This window comes from Xyrauchen texanus, chromosome 31 (assembly GCF_025860055.1).
Source record: "Xyrauchen texanus isolate HMW12.3.18 chromosome 31, RBS_HiC_50CHRs, whole genome shotgun sequence".
Classification (NCBI taxonomy): domain Eukaryota; kingdom Metazoa; phylum Chordata; class Actinopteri; order Cypriniformes; family Catostomidae; genus Xyrauchen; species Xyrauchen texanus.
Genome location: NC_068306.1, coordinates 7361711 through 7377501, shown reverse-complemented (window position 1 = coordinate 7377501; position 15791 = coordinate 7361711). Strand labels below are relative to the sequence as shown.

General features: G+C 35.7%; 1 protein-coding gene across 1 annotated transcript in view; it reads left to right on the top strand.

Annotated features, from left to right (window-relative positions):
- LOC127624800 (disks large-associated protein 4-like) overlaps positions 1-15467 on the top strand; it is a 44740-nt gene extending 29273 nt beyond the window's left edge. The window contains exons 8-12 of the mRNA XM_052099713.1: positions 786-871; positions 4653-5050; positions 6081-6172; positions 8892-9044; positions 9899-15467. Of these exons, the coding sequence (XP_051955673.1) occupies positions 786-871; positions 4653-5050; positions 6081-6172; positions 8892-9044; positions 9899-10123 (954 nt within the window). The 3' untranslated portion in view covers positions 10124-15467. The remainder of the gene's footprint in view (positions 1-785; positions 872-4652; positions 5051-6080; positions 6173-8891; positions 9045-9898) is intronic.
- The last annotated feature ends 324 nt before the right edge of the window (positions 15468-15791 follow it).

The following is a 15791-nucleotide window of genomic DNA, read 5'->3' as shown; positions in this document are numbered from 1 at the left end:
GACAAAAGTGACTGTAGAAGTGTATGCTGATGTTTGCTTTTGCGCCCCTTGTGGCAGTGCTGAGAATACAGCATGTACTTGCATTGTATTGTGAATTGCCTGAACAACAGTTGAAGTTTCACTTACTGCCCTCTGGAGTAAACGGGTGGTACTACAAGCTTGCATTTCTCAGGAATCTTCCTTATTATGGTCCGGGGGCATTGTGATTAAATTGCATGAATTTTTTTTAACACGTTATTTTTAATCAAATGAATCACACTGAATTAACGTGTTAAATGCACATAATGTGCATTTCTGTGTTTCTGTGCTGGTTTTCTCTTAGACCTAAATAAATTATATATATATAAATATATATATATTATTTTGTTTGGTCCGTTTTGCTCTTTTGGTCCTGGTATCTTTTTTTATTTTTGTAGAATAATAATAAAAAAATTATAATAATGTAATACTCATTATAAAAAAAAATATTTGCTAATGGGAATGCCTAAAAAATGTCATTTTTATTGGTAAATTAGTTATTTAAAAATGTAAAATATAAACTAAATTATATTAAAAAAAATATGCTAATAAAATTATAATTTTACATAATAAAATAAATGCATTGTGTAAATTTTATTGCTATTTGAAATGTTATAATATAGAAAAAATTGTGGTATGAAATAGTGCTTGCATAGTTTGTTTGCGAATCGTTTGCATTCCTGTTATAGTGTGGAGGATGTTTCTAGCATTATTGACTATCATTTTCAGCTAAATGTTTTATATTGGTTATTTTTGTTTTGTCACAGGTGGATTGTGTCCAGCCGGTGAAAGAGGAACAACCTCCCACGACCAGGTTTCAGTCTATCGGAGTTCAAGTTGAAGACGGCAGGCCGTGAGTTTCCAGAAAGATCCTTTTACAACAGTAGTTCATCCAAAAAAGAAAGTCGTCAACATTTATTCACCCACATGTTGTTCCAAACCTGTATGCCTTTCTTTCCTCTGAACACAAAAGGAGATATTGGGCAGAATAACAGCCTCCATTTCACTTTCTTTCCATCTTTTCTCTCTACACATGAAATTGAATGGTGATTGAGCATTCTGCCCAATATCTCCTTTTGTGTTTGAAAATGAAAGTCATACAGGTTTAGAACAGCATGAGGGTGAGTAAAAGATGACATAATCTGCATTTATGAGTTAACTATTCCTTTAAACTCCTCTGTATCCTTGAGCAATAAAAGATCCGCTTGTCTCTCATTTGATATATGCCTCCATTTACCCATTTGGAATGTGATCCGCGTGTTGACGGCAGCACTTCTTCCAAAAGCCTCTTTTAAATGTCGTCTCTGTGTGCGTTTGAGTCAGCAGCAGTGCTTCTCAGCCATGTATCGATGCTGAAAACACACAAATAATGATTGAGTGCAGAATGGCAGCACATAATGAGATTCAGTTCTTATCTCCCACTCACTTTTTCTGGCTCTCTCCATAGCAGTCTATTTTCATATCTCTCCATCTCTCTCTCACTTGCATATCTCTGTTGAAGTATGCTGTCTCCCACATACCAGCTGTCTGTCTTTCTCTTCGGTGTTGTGTTTCGTTGCTGGACAAATGAAGTACAGTATATTTCATAACATGTTAATCGGGAAATTAAGCTTTATAAGAGATATATAGAATTCTGTTATGTAAAAGATATGCATTATGTTTCAGAATATAGCAGTTATTAGTGTTTTATTTTACAACTATATTCTTTTAAATTGATGTTCCAAACAAAATTGACAATGTAGGTATAATTACTTAATTTTGTTATTGTGAAGTCAATACAATTTTTCACTAAAATTGATATTTTAAATTATACATTTAAAAAATATTATATGATAAAGTGCCATATGTATGTCTATAATAATATAATAATAACTAGAATTTCCCGAAGAAAATGTGAGTGGTGCTTGCCGTGGCAAAACTCGTCATATAGCATTTTATAACTTATTGCTAAGCACTTAAATAATGGTAATAGAATGTTGTTAGCATGTGTTTTTCATGGTGGTAGCATTTAAGTGTTATGTTTGTGTTAGCATGATGCTAGCATGTTTTTAGAATATTTTAACACTTCGCTAGGCGATGCTAGCATGTGTTAGCATGATGCTAGCATGTTTTAAAATGTTGCTAGGAGATGCTAACATGTGTTAGCATGATGCTAGCACGTTTTGAGCATGTTTTAGCACTTCGCTAGGTGATGCTAGCATGTGTTAACAAGATGTTAACACGATTTAAACATATTTTAACTTCGCTAGGCGATGCTAACATGTGCTAGCATGATGCTATCACGTTTTGAGCATGTTTTAACACTTCGTAAGACGATGCAAGCATGTTGTTAGCACGTTTTTGGCATGTTTTAGCACTTCGCTAGTTGATGCTAGCATGTGTTAGCAAGATTTTTACGTGTTTTAACTCTTCGCTAGGCGATGCTAATATAATAATAATATGCGTAATAATGTCATGTTTTGGCAAACTAGTTTTATTTATTCAAAACTGCACAATATAACTGTATAAAATACATTATAAAATTGTCTAATTGATCAAATACATTTTTACAAATAATCATATTGTTAAATAAAAATGAGTGTTTTTTTGCATTTTAATATTAAGTATTTTATTATTTATTAATTGCCCTATGACCATGGGCTACATGGTCATACATGGACACATTTTGCTGTTGTGCACAGTCTCCGTGCTTACATGGGCCCCCTAGTGGGCTGGGCCTCTGGGCACACGCCCATAAAACCCTTGGTATGATCCGCCCCTGCTTTGCTTTGATGAAGCGCTAGCCTTTAATATTTACAGTGTTTTCTTCAATTAAAATATTTCTCCATGTATGATTGTGCCTTTTTTAAATATTTATGTATTTCCACATTTATTACACTTCATTATTACATTTAGCAGCTTGTTTGTTTATATGCACTTGTGCGATTTACATAGTGTGAGGTTACATTGATATGGATAACAAGCGCTTAATTGGTACTGTCTCTTTAAGAGATTGGCTGCTCCGCGAGCAAGTGTTTACGGTTGAGTGAGTGCAGCGTACACTAACTAGATACGGTTGTTTTTCCCTCATCTGTGCAATGTATGATTAGAAATGTTTCTGATCACTAACTGACTGTAAATAACAGAAAGGATTTTAAAAGAGGCACGAAATGAAAATGGGATGCCTGGGTCTCCTCTTTGAAGAGACGAAGCTGAATCCAGCTTCTTATTCAGGTTCTTCATTTGCACTACTCAACTCAATCTCTGGCGAGTCAAATCTGAATACTTACTCGCCTAGGAGGGGGTCAAAATATAGTTTTTCTGATTAATCGTGATCTTCATTTGAATTATCTCGATATCAGTTGTATTACCGGTAATCACAAGGTTGATCTTTCACAGTGCGCAACCCTCTTCTACAATGAGAGGAAATCACTCGCATTTGCAACCAAATTTCGCACTATGCAACTAAAGTGAATATATTTGGCAACTAGTCGTGAAGTGTTCAACAGTGAGGAGTTGTTCTGTATAATGTGTGTCCAAGACGAGATCCACTCAACCCATTTGTCATTGAATACTGTATTTTTTAATACGCTTTCTGTTCTTTACTGTCAGTTGTTAAAACCAAGCCCTATACTCGCCATTGGCTAATAAAATACGTATTTTAGTCACACGGTGCGAGATTTGGTCACATATGCGAGTGATTTACTCTGTATGTAGAGGGATGTGTAAAGCAAAATGTAAAAATATACTATATAAAAAGGTTTAAATAAATGTTTATTGTTAAATAGTTTTTGTAGAGATGTTATTTATAAACAAATGTGTCATATGTTTGTCTTATAATTTGTCAAATTATTGTTTGATAATGCACATTTTAATAAAAAGTAATATATTTGAATTTTAGCATAATATATTATAAAATAATGTATACTACAGTATTTAGAATTTTAAATGGTTTCACTTTTAAAAAATTATATTTTATAATTTGCATCTTATAACTGTAAAATATTTAAAAAAGGAAATAATGGCATGTTTACTGGTAAATTAATTATTGGTGATTATTTAAATGTATTATATTATTAAGTAGAATTTTATAAAATGTATGAATTTATAAGATTATCATTTGTATTGTAAAAAAAACTGTTGGTAAATTGTATTGATATTTAGAATTTTAAATGTTTTCACTTTTTTTAATGATATATTAAAATGTTGAACTTTTATAATTTTAGAAATGTTATATAATAAATGAAATGCACGATAATGCCATGTTTATTGGTAAATTAGTTTTGGTGATATTTAAAAATGTACAATATTATGAAATATATTTGTATAAAACTGATGTAATTTTTAGAATTATCATTGTATAATATAAACAAAAGTTATTATTGGTAGATTTTATTGATATTCAGAATATAATATTATAGAAGAATGTATTATTCTTTATTGGTAATCCATCTTGTAGTAGTCAACTAGTGTTGACTTTGGTCGATAAATTGTTCCAAAACACTGGTTATAATAGTTTTGTTTACAGCAGTCTTCCAGCATTGATTTTTACATAATGGAAATATAACCTAATATAAACGTCTTAATAGAAGCCGACAGCGAGAAAATCCCTGTTGGTCAGCCGCCTCTCTGACAGCTTCTCTCTGTGTGTCTAGACTCAGTCGCTTCACTAGCATGGCGTCTAGACAGGAGACGACGGAGGCTGAATCTCAGGAGCAGTCCGACGGTATACCTGCAGTGCATAAGGCGTCCAGCCAATTGCTGGACGGTGGCATGCACAAACCCTCGAGACCAGGCGTGACGCACCGCAGTTCTGCCTCGCTGCAGGAAACGCTGGATCCAGCTCTGGATCCGTCCTCGCTCCCCCCGCCCGACCCCTCATTGCAGGCCGGGACCGGCAGTGTGAACGGAGCCGTGGAGCAGCCCAGGGCGGCGGCGTGCCTCAGAGACGGACGCTGGTTCCAGAAGCTTCTTCAAGCTGAGACAGACCGCATGGAGGCCTGGTGTCAACAGATGGACCAGGAGACCAAAGACAAACAACTGTCCGAGGAAGGTGAGAGAACATTTTAAATTTTTTTGTACTTATCTCTCAACAGGCCTTCATCTGGACCACATCTATTGCATTAAAAAGATACAAAAAAATAAGAATTCTGTGATCGTTTATTCACCCTCATTCCAAACCCAGATTATTTTTATGTTTTTGTGTGGAACACAAAAGGATATGCTTGGCAGAATGTTACCCTCAGTCACCATTCACTTTCATTGCATGGATATAGCCTCAAAAGGCAGTGCTTCAGGAGGTTATTAGTGTTAAATATAGTTCTGGTAGTACTATAAATTCTCCTCCGTGCCCAGTATGTGGCAATATGCATAAAGAATGTGGAAGTAAAAGCAAAAGTGGAGATTTACACATAAATCTTGATCTTTTTCCCACCTACACCTATCATATCGCTTCAGAGGATATGGATTTAAACACTGGAGTCTTATGGATTGATTTTATGCTGCTTTTATTTGCTTTTTAGTGCTTCAAAGTTCTGGTCACCATTCACTTTCATTGTATTGTCGTACAGAGCTGAACTGTTCTTTTAAAAATCTTCATTTGTGTTGTGCAGAAGAAAGTAATGCACATCTGGGATGGCACGAGGGTGATTTAAATGAGAGAATTTTTGGGTGAACTATCCCTTTCAGGAAGCTGTCACTAATTGCAGCAGCTTTATCTCGGCGTTCCTGATATCTCGTGCCTCTTTTACGGCAATCACCGGAGCTTCCATTTACAGACGTGCACAAAATGCCCAGAGGATCCATGAATAAAGGATGATATCACTCTCTCTCTCTCTCTCTCTCGCTCTCTAAACGTGCAGACTCATTAACCAGCTTTAATAAGAAACAGCTCTCAGTTGTCTGCTAATTTTGCATCCTCAATCATGTGATTAAAGTCATTAGGTTCAAAAGGTGGAAAATTGTTGCTGGCTTCTGTGAGATGTTAATGCAGAAATGATGTATTTGCCGCGTCAAAACGGAGCAAAGCAGTGTTGTGCATTTATTGTTTCTAAAGAAGAGCATGTCTCTCTCTTTCTCTGTAGTGTTGGGAAAGATCCGCAGTGCGGTCGGCAGCGCTCAACTCTTAATGTCTCAGAAGTTTCAGCAGTTCCTGGGGCTTTGTGAGCAGAACCTGGTGAGTATCCCGATGCGGCCCAGTTTGAAGTGTTGCCCACATAATAAAAAAAAGCTATACTTTTATTTAAACCACCATCAAACCAAAAATTCTCGCATGTTTTTTTTTAAGTCAAATCCTTGTTCAAGGTTGAAGTTTATTGGGCTTTAGAACTGCTGATGAGCAGCAACCTCTAGTGGCACTTCATCTGCATTGCAAACACATTTTTACATCGGATATTTAAAGGGATAGTTCACACTAAAATACATATTCTGTCATCGTCACCATTCACTTCTATTGTATTGAAAATATATGCAATGAAAGTGAATGGTGACTGAGACTTGCATCGTTTGTGTTCCACAGTGGATTTGAAACAACATGAGAGTGAGTAAATGAGGATAGAATAAATTTTTAGGTGAGCTATCCCTTTAAATTCAGTTTCAGTTAGCTGCTGTTGTTATTATTTTGAATTTGAATTTAGTTTTTTTTTCTACTTTAGTTTTATCTACAATTATGGGTGAAATGCAATTAATTCAATAGATTTAATTATTTAATAAATGGAATATTAAAACATTTATTAATGCCCATACAATTAAATACAACATTAACTAAAAACAGAAAAGATCAGATTCCATAAAAAAATGGTGACTCCTGCTGTGTCCAAGTGTAGCCTACTTCCCTAAAGTCAAGACAAACTCACCTTGAGCTGACGTGTTCTTCTTTTCACATTAAATGGTGGGCGGCTGTAGAGCGTGTCGGCCAGTAATCGCAGGGTTGGTGGTTCGAATCCCGGCCCACATGACTCCACATGCCGAAATGTCCTTGGGCAAGACACTGAACCCCAAGTTGCTCCCAATGGCAGGCTAGCACCTTACATAGCAGCTCTGCCGCCATTGGTGTATGAATGTGTGTGTGAATGGGTGAATGAGTCACAGTGTAAAGCACTTTGAATACCGTTAAGGTTAAAAAGGAGCTATATCTTCTCTCCTCACTTGTACATTGTATTTTCAGAATGTTTTGCCATTGAAACGCAACAGCTAACACACAGTGGTTGCGATACATTCATCCGTCATATTAGTTTAAGTGTCCCTGATATATGGTCTCGATTTAGTCAACATTTTCAGTTAGAAATGACTGTGTGTAGTAAGCGTGAGTCTGATAAAATGTCAGAGTTGGGGAACGTACTTTTTAAAGTGTACTTGTGCTATTGACATTTCTGGATGAAAGCGACCGAGCACGTCTGGCGAATGCCGATCTCTTTCCCGTACGCGTATACAGGACAGTCGCGCGAGCGAGAGAGTTTAGAAAGTACTTTGAAAGAGTGCGCTGCTGCTCTCAGCCACAATAATCACTCGTAAGGACACAAACGTGTGAAAACTGATATGCAGTATCAAATACACAGAATGTGTGATGTACTAACTGTAGAAAGCACATCAATATGAAGACAAAGACAAATCCTGGACATTTAGAGGCAATTTTTAAATCCCGGCAGGTCTGAAAATGTCCTGTGAAAAGAGGACGCCCTGTGTTACATTATTTGTTTGTTTTTCATTGCATCACAAATGCCATGGGCTCGGCCGGACTTGGAAAAAAATCCCAAGTCCGAAAGCTCGAGTCGGAGTCAATTCCAAGTAAAAATACGTCCGAGTGCGTGAAATTGGACTCGCGGCTCGTGTCAGAACTCGAGTACCTAACTCTAGTTTGTGTTGTTAATTTAGGGTCAGTGATATAATGGTTTTGATCTATTAAGTTATTCAAAAATAAATAAATGTAATTAATAATGTCAGTTTTTTAGTTCAGTCTTATTGATATTTCTTCTGGGGTTTACAGTCGAAATGTCATGTGGCGTAACTGTCCAGAGACAACAACTAAAGCTGAAATTAAAATAAATAACTTTTGGCATACATATTGTAGTTTGGAACAAACTTTTATTGTTAAAATTGTATTCACCGTATTCAAGTCAATTGGCATCACCAACATTACAGGAGTACAGGTAGCAAATTTGTAATTATTTAACAAGAAAACTATAAAAAAAAAAAAAACACTGAGAACCTCTTTTAACCCCCATTTTGTGTGTGTGTGTGTGTGTGTGTGTGTGTGTGTGTGTGTGTGTGTGTGTGTGTGTGTGTGTGTGTGTGTGTGTGAGAAGTAAAAAAGATCTATGTTAAATATTTTCTAGATTACATTTTTATTAGGGCTGTCGATGTAACTCATTAATTCAGTGCATTTTTTAATTTACGCAATTAATCGCAATGCCCCCGGACCATAATAAGGAAGATTCCTGAGAAATGCAAGCTTGTAGTACCACCTGTTTACTCCAGAGGGCAGTAAGTGAAACTTCAGCTGTGTGGCAACGCGTAGTTTATACAGTGAAGAAAACACGTCACGTTCTTGCGTTCAAAACACTTGATGGAGCTCAAATCTGAACTAAGGGATCTCAAGATGGGTTCTAAGTATTAAACTATATTTAACTTGACACAGTGACCTAAACATTTTATGTTTATGGCCAATGCACCGAGCCTACACAAGCATGTCTGATGCATGTGTGACATTGACGGTCCTTAAACAAGCCCTCATAATAAATCTCCAACTGATTGACAAATTCACTTGTGTAATGGATTGCTGTGAACTGTATGCCAATGATTGACTTATGATCAATAATATGGTAGTAATCATTACATTGTATTCTAAAGCCGCTTTTTTTATTGTTTTATCAATGATGAACTCTTCTGCCCATAAGGATGCAAACGCTCAACCGCGTCCCACGGCGCAGGATCTGGCGGGGTTCTGGGATCTGTTGCAGCTGTCCATTGAAGATATCAGCATGAAGTTTGACGAGCTCCATCTCCTCAGGTCCAACGACTGGAAGATGTCCGAGACGCCGGACAAAAAGGTCCAACCGACGTACCTTTGTAATATCCTAACATTTCCTGTTGCCCTAGTAATCTGGTTTAACCGTGGTATTTGTCTTGGCCAGATTTGCATGGCAGTGTATGGAATAGCCTGCTACAGTACCATACTACACGTGCTATTGCTACAGTGTATATGTTAAATGTACGCAGTATTTTTTTGAGCCTAAAACTTTCAAAACGACGCACTCTTAGCATGTAGGCTATGTTCAGAATATCATACTATAATATGATCAAACTATAGTACAATTATTCCAGTTTGCAGTATGTATACTTAACATACTACAATTTGCAGTTTATCACTGCATAGTCCATACTACAATTAGTATGCAGTATAGTATATACTGTGCATTGTGTAGTAAGCAGTACTGTAGTAGCCTGTTCAATATTACATTTTAAATTAATTGGAAATTATTACATTTAATATTTATTTTATTTAAAATTAAACATTTTTATTATTATTAAAATATGTAATTTTATTGCTTTACGTTTATTTAAAATATAAATTAATATAAAGTAGTTTTTATAAAGTATGTAATATATTTTTTGCTTTACATGTTTTTATATAAATATATAAAAATGTATACTTTTTAATAAAGGGAATATTTACAGTATATATTTAGTATATATATATATATATATATATATATATATATATATATATATATATATATATATATATATTTATTTTTTTCATAAAATATGTAATATATTTTATTGCTTTACATTCTAGATAAAACCTTGTATTTTTATGTATTTTGTTCTATACATAATTATTTCATATAATATTTAATACATTTTAAAAGCACTTTTTAATCATTTTTTAATGTGTACTCAGGAGGAGAAGAAGCCGGCTCCTGCGCACACACCAAAGAAGACAGTAAAAGTGAAATCCACCGGCGGGAAGGAAAAAAGCGGCGACTCCGTGGCGGACAAGCAACGTCAGGAAGCCAGAAAACGACTGATGGCGGCCAAGCGAGCGGTGTCAGAGCGACAAAACTCTGCCACGGAGAGTGCCGAAAGCATTGAAATCTACGTTCCAGAGGCCCAAACGCGACTTTAAGGAACAAGAAATTAAAAACTCGTACACCTCTGAATCTTGCGCACACGGACGCCGCACTCGTATGGAGGATACTATGGTTGGATCTGTAGCTGTGGCATGCAAAAAGGTGTAAACAAGCAAAAAATATCGAATGGAAAAAAATGGACGTGAATTTTGAACGCTACTGCGTCACCGCTGCCACAGAAGAACCTCCCGTTGACGTTTGTTTCTATAGTAACCCTTGTTATAATTCTAAATGTTATAAAAGTTAATTATCTCATGGAATATATCAAGACTTTGTCTGTAAATTGTGCTAATATCTCGTCAGATCTCCGACCCTTTACATGCATCACATGACCCACCCAACACTCCTGGCCGACGTTTTTTGCGCCCCTCGTACAGCATGCACTCAGGACCTGCACGTGTGCACTTGTATTTCATCAACGCAGTCTTCCTGTTTTCACAAAAACGCATTTATTTCACTTTTGGTTAAGTTCGCACATTTTTGGCTGTATGGCGTGTCTTCAATGGGAGCAAGAACGCAAGGCATTTGAATGCCGTTACGAATGTAAATGCTAACGATATTTGGCGTCCAGTCGGTAGCTTCTGGAACTCTGTCGTTAAATGATTTGATGGTACAACAGACGCTTGAAATTCAACAAAACAAATCAATGCAGGACGTCAACCGTAAAATAGCACAGATCCCAAACCACCAACCCAACCTAAGAGTTCGAAAATTCTAGCACTCCGCTTATTTTCGTTTTCGACTTTGTCCACTCACGTTTTTGTTCACCATAGTAAAAATGGTTTCTTGAAACTTTCTAGTTTTCTCTTTTCACCCCAGTAAAAATTGACGCTGGAACACATGAACTTGTTTTGTCACACTGAGCACATAGAAATTGTCGAACGAATCATCTGTCGATCTGTCCGTCTCTCGTAGGGTAAAAATACGATCACGCAACTTTCTTTTTAAGGTGAATGTTTTAAAAAAAATCAACATGATAATGGTCCAAATTTTTACTTGGGCCAACTATTTCTTTTTGTAATATTATTGTAATTAATATTATAATTATTGTTATTTTAAAAGTTTCACTTTTGTTTTCTGTTGTTGTCCAATCATTCCATGTGTGGTTCTCAAGCTTGTATCCGGTGGTTGATTTCTGATCGGTTTAAGCAATGATAGTACATCTGTGTTTTATGTGTGTGACCAATTAGAAGCAATCATTTGTGATAGAGGATGTTTTGTTTTTTTATTTCTTTATCAGATATTAAAAACTTCAAATTACCCAGAACTTGTTGATATGATCTGGAGAACTTTCACGAACCAGTAAAAAATAATAATAATAAAAATAATTCTCATCTCATTTTGCACCGAACGCAAGCGAAGCACATTTCTGTGTAAACTCTTCGTAAAACCGCGTTTACGTAAATCGCCGTATTCATTTCAATGTGGCACGATAAGTAGGCATTTTACGAACGGTTTACGAAGAAATTCGCCTTGTGAGTTTACCTCTACAGTTTGTTGTAGACACATCAACGCACCCAAAACCTTTTATTTCTAGCAAAAACAATCAGACGTGCAGTTGGTCCGATATTTGAAGGCGAAGTGTGTCATTTATGATATTGCAAAATAATCGATATTGCAAAGATAATTGTTACCAAACACTCCTACCACCCTGCCTTTGACAGCCATTGTTGAAAAAATAAAACAGGTAGTCCCGCCCCCAAACTCACGCGATTGGTTGAGTTAGAAGCTGACGCGTTGAAAGCGCTGTAGAGTCAGTGGTTACGCTCTTCAGGAAGTTGACATACTATTGGCTTATTTATACGCTTCACCTTGATGAGCTGAAAAAATCAATCAATAAATGTGCCAATTATGATCCTGATTCAAAGAGTCAAGTTCACACCAAACTGTTTTCTATGGAAGCCCATTTCTGCCACCACCAATAGCAAAACTCCAGTGTGCAAATCATCAATATTTTGAGACATTATCTCATTATTCAAAGGAAATTATTATTATGTATTTATTTCTAAAGTATAATCCCAGGATAATCTCAATAATTTGAAATGTTATTGTTTTGAAGTGGTATCTCAAAATATAGTAAATTATATTAAAATTGATAAATGATGTGTGCCAGTTTTATTATTTGACATGGTGGAAATTAGCTTCCATAGTTTTTGTAGCCAAAAGAGAAAATTTGGTTGTAGGATGGCAAATAACTGTTTAGGCCAAAAATATATTTATTTTTTCTACTATTTTTACGAAACTGCTCCAAAGAATTTCTGCAAAAAAAGCTTTTTTGCCACATTGGAGGTACCAGGTCACTTTTCAAAACCTCTACACTGTCCCTTGATGGTTCATATTTCTCCCAACCTCTGCTAAATGAATAAAGCCCTAAAATCTGATTGGTTGATAGGAAAGTTTTTCCTGGAACATGCCCTACTTGGTAATTTAGATGCTATGTGGAGTTATAATGAAGCATCAGTTAAGCGTTGTTTCAATGTTTCTCAGTGTTTAGGAGAAATGCAATAAAGAACAAAGGTTCACATATATATATACAGTATATATGCTCTTGCATTAGGGGGTTTCAGCTTCGATATACTCATAAACAGACAAAAATATAATCTATATTTTAGCTTATAGTTAAGATTTATGCATTTCAGTTTCATGACAAAACTCCATGTTTAATGTAATGTTTAACACAATTAAATTAAAGGTGCACTCAGTTATTTTTTTCATGATCAAAAATTTGTACCCATTAAAAAATTTATAAAAGCATGATATGGAAGCTCCAGTCAAATCAGTAACCTTATAAAAGCTGTTTTAATCCTACATGGGGCGGGGTCCCCTCATGGGGCAGCCATGTTATGATCACATGATTAGCGGAATACGACTCTGTTGAACTCCCTTGTAAGTAACTGCACTGATATTGGACACTTTAACTCATTGATTAAATTATTCATGGCTGCTTGTTAATAGTGCATTTTTTCAATGGCATCTGTAACTGCAAACTATTGAGTTTGAATGATGCTGCATCCACACCACCAGGTGTCAGTGTCCAAAATCCAAAACTCTCCAAAATACTGAGTACACCTTTAACATTTTAGTTTTATTTATTTATTTATTATTATTATTAATGATTCAATTGAATGTGTTTTTTTGTTTTGTTATTAAATTGAAATGGGTAATTCTTCAAATTATTTTATTGAGCATTTCTCTGTTTTATCACGATTGTTGAATATTGTGGGTTCAATACAAGTTAAGCTCAATCTAGAGCATCTGTGGCATGACATTGATTACCACAAAAATAACTTTTGACTCGCCCCGCCTTTTCTTTAAAAAAAAAAACAAGTTACTGTGAGGCACTTACAATGGAAGTCAATGGGCCCAATCTGTTAACGTCAAAATACTGTTTCAAAAACATCACCACAAGACATGAATAATATAATTGAACGTGATTTTTAGTGTGATAAAATCACTTGCTAACCTTTCTGTGTAAAGTTATATCCAATTTTACAACTTCGTTGCCATGACGATGAAGTTAGCAAACCCTACAACCTTAAAATGACTGTAAAAATTTTTTAAACAACTTTACAGTCCAAATAATACATGAATTAATGCAAGTGCTTTTATGCAATTATAAACTTCACATTTCTGCCGTTAAACCCTCCAAATTTGGACCCATTCACTTCCATTGCAAGTCCCTCACTGATATTAAAATGTTAGCATTTTTTCACGAGTTGAAATAATGTTTTTGGTAATCAACATTACGCCACAAATGTTGTCGATTGAGCTTAACTTGCACTGAACCCGGAATATTCCTTTTAAGCTCAGTCGACAACATTTGTGGCGTAATGTTGATTACCACAAAAAAATATTTACGTCCCTCATTTATAAATTTTTATTTTATTTTTTAAATAAATCGCAGTTAGTGTAAGGCACATTGAAATGGAAATGAATGGAACCAGACCATAAACACTAAAATACACCGTTTCAAAACCGTATTTGAATGTTTACGAACTGGCCCCATTCACTACCATTGTAGGTACCACATTTTAAATAAAGATGGATGTCGGTTATTATTAGTTTTTTCCCCATTATCACATTATACCACAAATGCTGTCGATTGAGCTGAATTTTTATTAAAACATACAGCGTTTCACTTCTGGTTTGTGTGACGGCTTTGTATTTTTATTTGATCTCAGACTGATTGCGTGTAAGATATCTGGACCAATCACAGCGCAGAACGCTGAATGTTTAGATTCAATGAAAAATGTGACGTAATCGACTCTGCAATAAAGTAGCATTTTATGTTACTGTTTGTGATATGTGAAAAGTCACGTGTTCGTCCAGAAGAGCAAATGTATTTTCACAAATGTTCAGTCGTGTAAAAATGTACATTATTGTCAATCATGCTCATTCATCTTCAGCTTTGATGTCTATCTGACATGCTTTTCCAACAGTTACTAATAATTAGCACAAATCTCCGAACTCTGCATGGCAAAGCAATATCCCCCCCTACAGAGCATTTGTGTTCCTTTAAGGACTGATCATTTACATGATTTCAATTGAAGATCAACAAACTCAAAAGTCAAAATCTTAATAGGGCTACACTGGACTGAACACACGGAGGAAACTTCTGCAAGACTTTCAATGGACTCCTAGCCTGTCTTTGTACGTTTTTATTTAGTGTTTCATTTTTACAGACGATGTTTTCATGGAATATTGAAACTTGTGGCTTTGTATGAAATAACGCAACACAAATCAAATGCATTTGTCTCTTGTCACTTACCAATGATGTGACCTTTGGTGACAAAGATTACGTTTCCAAGTCAACGGAGAACTTTGCATCGATGTTCACGTGCACACACTTACAAGACGTTGACGTCATCGGGTTGGCATTTGCTCTTTTGTTTGGGTCTTGCCTGGTTTAAAGGAATAATTCATCCAGAAATCACAACTCATGCTCATGTTCCTCTAAATACACCGCTTTTGGTGTAAATGTAGAATGAACCACTACACACAGGCCTAACTATGGATTTGGTTTAACGCTGGTGAACCTTTGTGAATAACCATGAATTGAATCTGCTTTCCAGGGTCCGTTTTTGTTTTTTAACTGTTTATAACCAAGATAAGTATGAACACATGGGATCTGATCTGGGATCAGCCAATTCAATATGCATACCGGCCTGAATCTCATTCTTACGTCTCCAGAGTCCAGAGAAAGATACATTTACTATAGATATTGTTGATGGTTCTTATTTTTCAAAACTGACATGTTTTAAAGTAATATAGATATACAATGTTAGATTGTAGGATTGTTGTGGGAATATTTCTTTTACAACAAAAATAAAGTTTTATTTAACGAGACTACATCTGAACAATTGGGATTAATGTTTGTTCTGTGTGCACCGTTGGTAGTGACACTGATTTTATACGCTAGTCATAAAAAGGTGGAGTGTTGGCAGGACCAGCGCTACCTATAGGCGAACTAGGCAGTTGCCTAGGGCCTCGGCCTTGGAGGCGGGGCCTCCAAAATATACACATGCTTATCCACCAATCAAGAGCAGCAAAATACTATGCTCTTTGTCCATTGGATATAACAATTGTCATTCACCTGTAGTTAAACCAATTAATATCACCGTTTACATGCGAGTCACTCCCAACCTCTGAATTTATGAATGAAGA